Genomic DNA, 12,857 nt, shown 5'->3' with positions numbered 1-12,857 from the left:
ATGAAGCAGTGATTGAGATAAAAACAAGTTCTTACAAAATATACTTTTTAGTAGTAAGTAATCAAACTGCATCTAATGCAGAAAGTTTTGTAAGTGTCTCCACTATTCCAGATCTCAGCTGATAACAACCTTACATTACATCTCAAAAAGAATAAACCTTTGCCACCATGAAGCTTTAAGCAGAGCCCCTGGAATTATTCAGCAGAAGAGAACAACATTATGCAGCAGGTTTGACTAAATTATCCAGGAAGAAAGGTCAATTATGCGGCACAATGCGTCACATTTTGTGGTTAGCATTACTTCATTATGTTGTCATTTTAACTCAAGGTAACACAGTCAGGGGGAATATTTCACCTCTTTAGTACCAGTTTAACACCCAAATACAGCAGTAAGCAACTACAAAATTACCAGTCAATCTGTGCAAAGGGCCTTCCACTGCTCCGGAACACTTTGTCATGCTTTTAGTAACTTTTGTTCTGTTTGACCTAAAATCAAGTTTTTGTTTTCTGCAGATTATGTAGAAAATACAGTAAACTGATAATTATGTGGAAAATGCTGCTGCTGTAGAACCTCATAATTCCAGTGGCCCTGGCTTTCAGTGACTCAATCAATTAATGGCTGGTAAGAAGGCTTGTTTCTTTTTTAACTTTCTGCACTACCACCACACCCTTGGACTTTAGGCAAAGGCATCTCAAAGTTAGTATTAACCATTCAGCGGCACTCTGAAAGCGGAGTCCATGGGGTGGCAGGTAGAAGGCCAGCAGGGTTGCATTCAGATCCAGAGCCCTAATCCTCTCGATCCCTGGGGCCTCACAGTAATGGCCTAGGAGACACAGGAAAGAAGTGAGATTCATAGATATTGTCAAAGAGAAGGCCCAGAATAGGGAGCACTGTATGGGGACTCATTTTTGTGTTTACAAATGGCCAGAGACAGCTTCTTCAGAGAGATACCTCAAAGAAGGGGACAATATATGGTTATCATTAAGAAAGCAGATGCAGCAGGACTGGGGCCCAGGGATTTGAGGGGCCCACTACATCACAGTTATGACTGTCTACCTTTAAAAAGGGGCATCAGAGCATATTTTTTCCTTTCAAGCATTAGGACCGAGGTGATGATCGTCATGGTGGGAAAGAGGTAAAAGATGCAGAGGAGATAGCTTGCTACCCAGGACCCGAGTTATCATTAGTGCAGCAGGTGTAGTTGCATTGGGATCAAAGAGTGTGAGGGGCTCACAACACCTCAATTATGGGGAGTAGCTTGTTTAGGATAATATCTGTTTGATGCATATGCTGTTTTATAAGTCTCATATTTAGTGTGGTTCATAAGCCCCGCTAACTGGGGGGGGGAGCAGAGTAAAAAGGTTTGAACACCTCTGCTATAGTGGAACCCAGAAAGGTAATGTTGGGAAAGAGGAGGGCTATGAGGCAGCAGGCTGGGTTTTTGGGGGGAATTCGTCACCTACCAAGAACAAGAGGGAAATGGGGAAGAGAAAGTGAGGCACAGTATGGAGCAGTGAGGGGTATCACATGGTCATCAGGAAACAGGTAGTATGGGTGCACTGCGTTCAGTTTTTTCTCTGTTTGCAGACACTCCTTTTATTGCAGACATGAGAATGACATAAGTTAAACTCATTTCACTCTATGGCGCCGCCTGTGCTTGCATTCAATTATTTAATTTCCCTGCCTAACGTGTACATGCGAGGGGAATGCATGTCAAGGAAGACCATACAGAACTTCACCAGTAGCCACTTGTTGCAGAGCTAACACCCACTTCATTCCACACCCTGGCTATGGCTGTAAGCACTGCTCAGGAGTGATCATCCACTTTATGCATTATCTACCTTCATTCTGTGGGCCGGAAAACAACACAAACAGACGTGTAGAGCCCCAGCCGAGTATTGCACAGTGACAAATCTCATCTTTAACATCAGGCTAAAATTCTCATGTCAGAAATGGCTCAACATATCATTTATTGTGTTGGACATTTTTCTTTACAGTCATATTAGTTATTTAAGTAACATTCTCATTGACACTACAATCTGATGTGACTATGTACAAGACAAGTGCAACAAAATACAAATAAAAATATTTGTTGATTTTTTTAAAAATTATTATTATTTATATTTATATTTATTTTTATTTTGCTGCACTTGTCTTGTACATAGTCACATCAGTTTGTAGCGTCAACAAGAATGTTGGGTCTATGAAAGAACAAAGTTCATTGTAATTTTGGAATTTCTAAATGAACACAGAAGATCACTCTCCACCTGAGGCGTAAAAGAGACTCATAGTATGCCAAAAACATAATCTATTGGAATAAGATGTCCACATGAGGCGAAATAACTGAAGATCTAAAATAATTGTGTAAGGAAAATCTAGATAATGTGAAATATTCCGTACCAACTAGTATGACTAAAATACTGAGAATACTTATGATGTGAGGAATAAGTTTTGGTATAATGTTATATTTTTAAAACTAATTTCAAATTGTTTGCATAAATTCAAGTTTGCACTACAACTCCCATAATGCTTGTCTATGCGACACAGGAAAGGATGCAATTATGCTTAAAAACATGTGTCCAGAGAGGGGCCGTTACCGTGAGCAAGGTCTCAGTGGAGACTGAATCGCATTGGTTTGTTTCCTTTGCCTAAAGGAGTATTTTGCAACCTGAGAAAATAAAGCATCCAAAACTTTTTGAAAAGAGAAAACGGAGTGCGTCCTGTTATTTCCTCTGGAAAGTGTGTAGTAATTTACGGTGGTCTGGTTCGGTCGCGAGGTGACGCACAGCTAGTAGAAGCGCCGTGCCAGCGAAAGGAGCCAAAGAAGGTTGAATTTGAATATATATATATATATATATATATATATATATATATTCAAAAAAAGTTGCGCTCGCATTGAAGCGCCCACACAGCGTTATATTATTCACCTTTATTTTCGTCAATTTGGCAGCAAGGAGTCCAGCACACAGGTAAGAGCAAGTTTTTCAAAAGCCCAATTGCCGACGCGTTTCTGGAGACAGTGCTCCCTTCCTCATGGCAGGCTCAGGAGGCAGAAACCAGCTGCTGCGTATTTAGTTTTTTAAGGTGTTGCTCAGTTACGCCAACTAGGGCGTGTACACAAGTAGCATTGTGGTTCTTGCAGTTCCTTGACAGTAAAATCCATCGTGATTCATGCAGCAGTTTGTACACCTTCCCAAAATTATTTCTCTTCGGATTGCTTTTCACCACATCGTGCCACACGCACTTGCTTTCTTCCACCAAAGAGACAGGTAGCGCTGTTCCTTTACGATATTCTTCAAGTAGAACATCAGGACCTGTTCCATAGCGGGGGGGCTACTTCGTGACCTGAGCAGGCCACTTAATATTCAAAAAAAGTTGCTCTCACATTGAAGCGCCCACACAACGTTATATTATTCACCTTTATTTTCGTCAATTTGGCAGCAAGGAGTCCAGCACACAGGTAAGAGCAAGTTTTTCAAAAGCCCAATTGCCGACGCGTTTCTGGAGACAGTGCTCACTTCCTCATGGCAGGCTCAGGAGGCAGAAACCAGCTGCTTCGTATTTAGTTTTTTAAGGTGTTGCTCAGTTACGCCTACTAGGGCGTGTACACAAGTAGCATTGTGGTTCTTGCAGTTCCTTGACAGTAAAATCCATTGTGATTCATGCAGCAGTTTGTACACCTTCCCAAAATTATTTCTCTTCGGATTGCTTTTCACCACATCGTGCCATACGCACTTGCTTTCTTCCACCAAAGAGACAGGTAGCGCTGTTCCTTTACGATATTCTTCAAGTAGAACATCAGGACCTGTTCCATAGCGGGGGGGCTACTAGGTGACCTGAGCAGGCCACTTAATATTCAAAAAAAGTTGCTCTCGCATTGAAGCGCCCACACAGCGTTATATTATTCACCTTTATTTTCGTCAATTTGGCAGCAAGGAGTCCAGCACACAGGTAAGAGCAAGTTTTTCAAAAGCCCAATTGCCGACGCGTTTCTGGAGACAGTGCTCCCTTCCTCATGGCAGGCTCAGGAGGCAGAAACCAGCTGCTTCGTATTTAGTTTTTTAAGGTGTTGCTCAGTTACGTCTACTAGGGCGTGTACACAAGTAGCATTGTGGTTCTTGCAGTTCCTTGACAGTAAAATCCATTGTGATTCATGCAGCAGTTTGTACACCTTCCCAAAATTATTTCTCTTCGGATTGCTTTTCACCACATCGTGCCATACGCACTTGCTTTCTTCCACCAAAGAGACAGGTAGCGCTGTTCCTTTACGATATTCTTCAAGTAGAACATCAGGACCTGTTCCATAGCGGGGGGGCTACTTCGTGACCTGAGCAGGCCACTTAATATTCAAAAAAAGTTGCTCTCGCATTGAAGCGCCCACACAGCGTTATATTGGCAGCAAGGAGTCCAGCACACAGGTAAGAGCAAGTTTTTCAAAAGCCCAATTGCCGACGCGTTTCTGGAGACAGTGCTCCCTTCCTCATGGCAGGCTTTGGAGGCAGAAACCAGCTGCTTCGTATTTAGTTTTTTAAGGTGTTGCTCAGTTACGCCTACTAGGGCGTGTACACAAGTAGCATTGTGGTTCTTGCAGTTCCTTGACAGTAAAATCCATCGTGATTCATGCAGCAGTTTGTACACCATCCCAAAATTATTTCTCTTCGGATTGCTTTTCACCACATCATGCCATACGCACTTGCTTTCTTCCACCAAAGAGACAGGTAGCGCTGTTCCTTTACGATATTCTTCAAGTAGAACATCAGGACCTGTTCCATAGCAGGGGGGCTACTTCGTGACCTGAGCAGGCCACTTAATATTCAAAAAAAGTTGCTCTCGCATTGAAGCGCCCACACAGCGTTATATTATTCACCTTTATTTTTGTCAATTTGGCAGCAAGGAGTCCAGCACACAGGTTAGAGCAAGTTTTTCAAAAGCCCAATTGCCGACGCGTTTCTGGAGACAGTGCTCCCTTCCTCATGGCAGGCTCAGGAGGCAGAAACCAGCTGCGTCGTATTTAGTTTTTTAAGGTGTTGCTCAGTTACGCCTACTAGGGTGTGTACACAAGTAGCATTGTGGTTCTTGCAGTTCCTTGACAGGAAAATCCATTGTGATTCATGCAGCAGTTTGTACACCTTCCCAAAATTATTTCTCTTCGGATTGCTTTTCACCACATCGTGCCATACGCACTTGCTTTCTTCCACCAAAGAGACAGGTAGCGCTGTTCCTTTACGATATTCTTCAAGGAGAACATCAGGACCTGTTCCATAGCGGAGGGGCTACTTCGTGACCTGAGCAGGCCACTTAATATTCAAAAAAAGTTGCTCTCGCATTGAAGCGCCCACACAGCGTTATATTATTCACCTTTATTTTCGTCAATTTGGCAGCAAGGAGTCCAGCACACAGGTAAGAGCAAGTTTTTCAAAAGCCCAATTGCCGACGCGTTTCTGGAGACAGTGCTCCCTTCCTCATGGCAGGCTCAGGAGGCAGAAACCAGCTGCTTCGTATTTAGTTTTTTAAGGTGTTGCTCAGTTACGCCTACTAGGGCGTGTACACAAGTAGCATTGTGGTTCTTGCAGTTCCTTGACAGTAAAATCCATTGTGATTCATGCAGCAGTTTGTACACCTTCCCAAAATTATTTCTCTTCGGATTGCTTTTCACCACATCGTGCCATACGCACTTGCTTTCTTCCACCAAAGAGACAGGTAGCGCTGTTCCTTTACGATATTCTTCAAGTAGAACATCAGGACCTGTTCCATAGCGGGGGGGCTACTTCGTGACCTGAGCAGGCCACTTAATATTCAAAAAAAGTTGCTCTCGCATTGAAGCGCCCACACAGCGTTATATTATTCACCTTTATTTTCGTCAATTTGGCAGCAAGGAGTCCAGCACACAGGTAAGAGCAAGTTTTTCAAAAGCCCAATTGCCGACGCGTTTCTGGAGACAGTGCTCCCTTCCTCATGGCAGGCTCAGGAGGCAGAAACCAGCTGCTTCGTATTAAGTTTTTTAAGGTGTTGCTCAGTTACGCCTACTAGGGCGTGTACACAAGTAGCATTGTGGTTCTTGCAGTTCCTTGACAGTAAAATCCATCGTGATTCATGCAGCAGTTTGTACACCTTCCCAAAATTATTTCTCTTCGGATTGCTTTTTTTGAATATATATATATCTATCACACACCTCTTCGAGACGAAGAATTGAGTACGCACTCACAATGTTCGTTCTTTTCCCAAAGATTTATTTCGCAATTATTTCCAGCATTTCAGCAAAAATTCCGACGCGTTTCGCTACAAACATGTAGCTTGTTCATGGTTAATGCAATGATACTTCAAAGACCCTCCTATTTCTACGGAGTCCCCACCAAACATCCTATTCTTCATACATCACTTCCTGTTTCGCAATACCGGAAGTTGCCTGGGAAATGTAGTTTTTTTTACTTTATTTTACTCATCTTTTAACTCTCTATCGATAAATCTGGTATATTTTCAATTTATCCTTGTTTTTTATTTTTTGTGTTTTATATTCCGATCTATATTTAGATATTGTTTGGTGACATCCATATTTCTTTAAGAGAGGCCAATAAGAGGCCACATTTTCGATAACTTATAACGTTCGATAGACCTCCGTGTATATATATATATATATCGTGCACACCGCCGTCTCACCTAGCTCTGGAGTAGCAACCAGCCAAGGTAAAGGACCACTCGGACACGGACCAATAAAGTTTCTTTTCCTTTTTTAGTTTATTTAGTGCAGAAGATGTCCATGTCGTTTCGGTATATATACGCACACACACACAGATTTACATGTTTTATTTATCTGATTAATTTGACATCTGGGAAAGCCTTTCTGTTAGAAAGTGTTGCACTAATAAAACCCCACGCTTTATTCTGAAAACTGTCTCTTGATGTGTCTCATTTGGTGAGTGCGGAGCCCCTCCTCTCTCCTTTTCAAGTTTTTTTTGCTTTTTAGAATGCCTCTGCTGGGGAGTGCTGAATTTCTTTTATTTGGGAATGTAAAGCAAGACAAATCCCTGAACCCAAAAACTGCACAGTAATCCTAAACTCCACATGTTTCATGTAATTTGGATTTTCCTTAAAATTATCTTTCCATTAAAATGTTTCCTTTCATTTTTGATTATTTTGTATTTCCTTAAAACTGTGATTTGTTTCCCTCCAATGTGGTTTTTCAGTTTTCGTTTTTCATTAATTCACACACATCAATGTTTTACAAATAAAGTTGCATGTTTTACAGATGTTCACTGACACTTTTGATGCTTGGTCTTCAGCAGAAGTAAATGGATGGTTGTGGCATAGAAGCTAAGTAAATAATGTGCTTAAGAGGTAAGTGAACAAGATGTGCCTGAAGCATTGGCATAGCAGTGAATTGAAGAGGCCATGGGTGGCTGGTACTAGACGGTCTCTGACATAGCTATAGCATGTACCTAGAGTGGCACACGATGAAGAAAACAATAAGTGGATGACCAAAGATAGCATGGCAACCTGTAAGCAAAGAAAACCATAGTACTTCAAAGGTTCAATATGATACACCACGGACTACCAGCACTACCAGCACTTAAACTGTTTTTGAGGAGTTGCCACCTCAGAGAGGTTTCCATTCCTGGCGAAGTGACATGACCTACAGAATTAAGAGCATTGAGTTTAGATGAGAGTGGTGTCTGTAAGAAATATTAGAACATTGGAACGTTACAAGCTCCATTGAAAACAATGGAGTAGCTCCGGGCTTATAATGGCTAGTATAAGCCCGGAGCTGCAACATTCCAATGTTTCTTTTTTCACAGCTCAGGCTGTGAACAAAGGCTTCAGGCAGCCTGAGGGGATTTAAATCCCCTCGGGCTCCCGGAAGGCTTTATTTTATTTGTTAGAACATTCTGCCCTCTAGTGGCAGAATGTTCTAATAGCCTTATAGCCCTTGGTAGCAAGGCTATACCGGCTTTTAAAGTCCCGCTGCCTTGTTAAAGTCCCTCGCCTTTGGCTCGGGCCTTTAACTCTGCAGCGGGTCTTTAATAGCCGGTATAGCCCGCTACGGCGGGCTATAAGGCTATAATAAGGTAAAACAGGGTGGTTTGTTACAACTAGATGGTGGTTCATTGCTAGCAGGCTGTGGATTGGTTATTACTGTCTCCACATCACTAGAGTACTGTCCTCCTATTTTAGGAGGAGTATGGGAGCCGCAAATGACTATAGGCAGATATAATACATTAGCTAAATGATAACTGTGGTACCGATTCAAGTAGAGCTCTGTTAGTGGAAACTGCCAATTGGCTGACTGCTTACACCAAGGCTCAGCTGGGTTGCTTGAAGCGATACCAGCTCAGCCACCTGGTAGCATCAACCAGCCCTAATACCAAAGTCTCCTGGAGTGGGAAACTTTGGAGTAAATTATAGGTTGTGACTATTGTTGGTGGCTTGTGAGGCGGAGGAGCTAAGGGACCTGCAGTTCAGAGGGGTGTTTGTTCTGTATTCTAAGCCCCAAGGGGGCCCCATGGGGGCGGATATTCCCATGGTTTAAGATGTATACAAACCCCAGTCCTGTAATGTGCTTACCAATTACCCAATGTCAAGATGGTTCATATACTGTGATGCAAATGGAATAGTTTACTACTCCACCAACTAAACAACATAGCGCATAGGTGGTAGAATATATATATATAGTGAAGTAGTGTGGCTCACTGGTTAGAGGCGGCAGACTCGAGAGCAGAGGACGGCCCGGGACCAGGGTTCGATTCCCGGCGCGGCAGGTTTCTGGACCAGGGTCAGCGCACTCGATAATTCTCTCGCCTCGGTGCCCACTCTGATCAGCGTTCACACTCGGCAACTCTGGGCATTAGCTTGCCTCATCTTCACTAACGGCCCCCCCAGACCGCCGGGGATGCCTGGTCTCACCCTGGAGATACCCATTAAGGGACCATCTCTCAGGGAAGCCAGGAAGGGTTTCGCAGCGGTCGAAGCGCCTTGGGACCCTACGGGTAAGTAGTGCGCTATATAAATGCCTATACATTACATTACATTACATATTATATATATATATATATATATATATATATATATATATATATATATACACACACACACACACACACATACATACATACACATACTGAGGCATCTGCCATGCATTCCTGGCTATGGAAAGGGGCATTTGCCCTACATTCTCAGTCCCATCTACAACAGGGATGTTCCTCCAGTTGAAGATGTGTACATACCCTAATACTGCGGCATGCTTACCAGTGATCTGATGGCTAGCTGATTCAAGTAATGTGGTGTCAACTGGGACTGGTTACTCCTTCACCAACTAAACAATTTAGCACTGAAATGGTAGGAAAAATATAGCCTGTTATGGCCAGGATAAACCCATCCTTGTGTCTGGTGCCTTTGTTTGTCCATGCAGAGTTATGCATAAATGGCTGGGTGTGCTTGTTGGTCAGAGACTCAGTGGATGAAGGGACCAACGGTGAGGGGGATCAGGACCTCTTTGGCCCGTCCCACACAAAATAAAGAAACTCTGCTAACTACTGGTTAGCTATGAATTGGAATTTAAGTAAAAATCTTGCATAAAAGATCTTTGCACACCCCTCCAAGAAAACAGAAGTTCTAAATTGGTCCCTTATAATATACTTGTTAAAGCACAATGAAATGGAAATATTAAATAAATGTACCTTTTCTCGCATACAGTTCCCCAAATTCTCCGACTTCCACCTGAAAGCCAGCCGATTCGCTTCTCGTATGTTTTCACAGTCTTCCCCAGTTGTTTCTGTGAAAAAACACAGTGTGGACAATAAGGTTGAGCAACACACAGGTCATGCTCAGCCTTTCTTAATCTGGCACTCCAAATTACATGGTAATGGTGCCAAGATTTACATTAACTCAGATTAACTTGTGGCGCAAAAGAACTGGAGACTGTCTTTACACTTTAATTTCTCTACAGACTAGAGGGGTAGAGGGAAGTGCCACTCCTTCATTTCTTACCCATATTTGCAAAAATCAGGTATAAAGAATGCAGAGAAAAAGCATCTCCAGGGGAAATACTGACTGATTCTAGCAGAGGAAATTGTAAGGGTAAATGTTTCAAGAAGGCGGTTTTAACTCATTGTCCAATGTGCTCGCCAAGCTAGGGGAGCCCAGTGATACTGAATAAATATTTAGGTTGTGGTTGTTACCTGAAGATTATTGTAGAAGAATTTGGGCTTGACCAAATTTATGGAGGGAAGAAAATTCACTTTAAGACAGAGAAAGGCTGGGCATGTGCCACAATGCCATAAAGACACATATGGCCTTGGCAGGCAATGTGGCCTGAATCATTAAAAAATATCCTGGAGCATCACAAATGTGCCTGACTTGATCCACCTTATGACTTGTAAGCGAGCCTGAATCAACTGCTGCATGTCACGTGGGGCACACCTTGAGATTTATGTCTTTACTCTAAGAGAGAACTCTTGCCCCCAGTGTCTAGTAATGAAGATGAGGGCAGAGTGGTTGTGGGGATGCACTCAGCTTAGTGCAAGGCACTTGACGTAGAAATGGATAGATTTGGGTGGTGAAACATTCCAGGTACCCACTTCTGAAGAGTGGTGGACACAGTGGATGGGCAGATGGGTGACACTGGTGTGAGCTGAACATGGGCCGACACTAACCATGCACTGTCCATTTCAGGGAGTGACCACTAACCGCTAACGAGGGCATACAATGGTGTAGTGTAAGTTCACACTTCCTAGTGCATACACAACTGGAAGCAAATGGCCTTTTAGCTTTATAGCAGTCTACTGGAAGACCACAAAATGGCTTGCTTTGTGGCCTCGAGAGGCATCGTCAAATGAAGGGGCCTATACCATGTACCCAGGTGTGCCGGAGATGTGCCTCTAACTGGGATGGACATTGCCACTGAAGAGTGTTCAATGTCCACTCCAATGACAAGCAAAGCAAACAAAATGCTGCTATAAAATAAAATTGATAAATATACTACACCAGACAGGCCTGTATCCTTTCAACTGCTAAATGCCTCTTGGCCTGAGAAGTCAGTGCCAAATGAACCTTTATAAAAGACATCCATCTTGCTACAGGAAAGACCAGATATTCTCAGGCAAATAAGATTGACACTGAAGCCAATGCCCTTAATCAGGTACATGCAGAAAGTATCAAACTACGAGGCGCATGTAGAAATCACGGCAAAAGACCCATCAGAAAAGGTGACCATCTCTGCACAACGAAAGAACACTGGGAAGTGACCAAGTGCCAGGTGTATCAATATTAGCAATATAGATTTTCTCTCCGAATCGCAATTTGGAAATCAGCATTCCTTATGTATGAAACCCTTTTGAGTTTTATTAGAGATTTCTAGAGGGTTGCAAATAGATCTACCTTCTGCATGTTAATGCGGTAGGTCGCAATTTGCGACCCATTAAGAATTGCAACCATCATAGGGACGGTGAACTGCTGAGCTCAGCAGACCTCTATGTATGTGATTGCTTTTTTATAAAGCTTTTTTTTGTGCAGCCCCTTTTCCTAAAAGGACACAGGATTTGTTTGAAAAGAAAAAATGTAACTTTGCAGTTTCATTTTTTAAGAGTAGGCAGTGGTCCGTGAGACTACTGCTTTCTCTCAAAAAATATTTGTTTTCTATTATCAAAGGGGAAGGGGTCCTCTGGGGATCCCTTCCATTTGTGAATGGGTTACCACCTCCTTCAAGAAGTCAGTAAAATATTAATGTTTTGCTACCACAATTAGGTTGCAAAACTTTCATACATCCCATTCAGATTCAGTATTTGGAAGGGACACCCTAAACATGCCCCTTCCAAATACCAAATTGCAAAAACAAACTGCGATTCTGCAACGTGTTACCAACTCACAATTTGTTTTTGTACATATGTTAAATTTTTTTTTTGGTTGGAAACAGCCCGATCGGCTGTTTCTGATCACAAGAATGTTTTGTGCATTTGGCCCTATGTGTCTTCAGGCTTCTGACAAGGTGCAGAGGGAAGATTCACATGTAAAAATGCCTGTATGCAGGGCCAGCCAGATGTGTGAGGGTCCAGGCATGGAATTATTTCTGGACGACTGGATCAAGACAGATCTGGAGCCAAAGCGCCTTCTATATTTCTTCTCTATTGAAAGATCCCATGAGCCTCTACGCTTCACCTGCTCCTCCCAGTGCTCTGTCAAGATAGATATGTCAAACTGCAGGCCACCACATGCAGGGGGTTACTTTGCTTTGAAGGCAAAACCTTATAGGACTGGAACAAACAGTGAGTGCCACTGTTTAATGAGGGGAGTAATGGGCTTCAATAGCAAACTTGTCATTGTGGAGGAGTTTGCAGGACCTTAAAGTCACATTAAAACTTAGGAGGAAGGCACTTTGGTGAGTGTCCCTATTCTTGTTCTCCCAAGTGAAATATCTGAGGAGGTAATGGAGATGGGGTGTCAACTAGCCCAGACTTACCATGCTCAAAAGTGACCTCTCGGGTTCCTACTTGGTTATTGGCATATGCTGGGAATGGGTTGTTGTCCGCTCCTGTAATAGGGACCCACACTGCATTCCCACATTTGCGGTGGGTAATGGGATGGCAAGGATGTTCTATGTTAAGATGCTTCCTTGGCTGCCATGGAGGAAGGGCACACAGAAGTATCAATTACTGTGACCACAATTACATAGCATGGGTCAAAGACACTAGGCTACTGAGGAACCCCTCCCAACCGTGGTCAGGCACAGAAGGGAACTGGCAATGGGACCTAAAATGATGGGGGGGTCATGTGAGGAGGAGGTTTAGCAAAAGCATGCAGGCCTAACCCACCTGTCTAGACAGGGGCACACAAGTTGGTGTCCAATGGGTGGGGTTTCAATATATTCA

At 43.0% G+C, this 12,857-nt stretch overlaps 1 protein-coding gene across 3 annotated transcripts in view; it reads right to left on the bottom strand.

Moving 5' to 3' along the window:
* Positions 1–12,857, bottom strand: part of VWA3A (von Willebrand factor A domain containing 3A) — a 528,715-nt gene that overhangs the window by 307,255 nt on the left and 208,603 nt on the right. For all 3 annotated transcript variants that reach the window (XM_078665117.1, XM_078665116.1, XM_078665118.1), the window contains one exon: positions 9,672–9,766. In XM_078665117.1, coding sequence (XP_078521243.1) covers positions 9,672–9,766 — 95 coding nt within the window. The remainder of the gene's footprint in view (positions 1–9,671; positions 9,767–12,857) is intronic.

Source organism: Lissotriton helveticus, chromosome 10, assembly GCF_964261635.1.
Source record: "Lissotriton helveticus chromosome 10, aLisHel1.1, whole genome shotgun sequence".
Taxonomy (NCBI): Eukaryota; Metazoa; Chordata; class Amphibia; order Caudata; family Salamandridae; genus Lissotriton; species Lissotriton helveticus.
The sequence above is the reverse complement of the archived record's forward strand: the minus strand, read 5'-3'. Positions and strand labels throughout refer to the sequence as shown.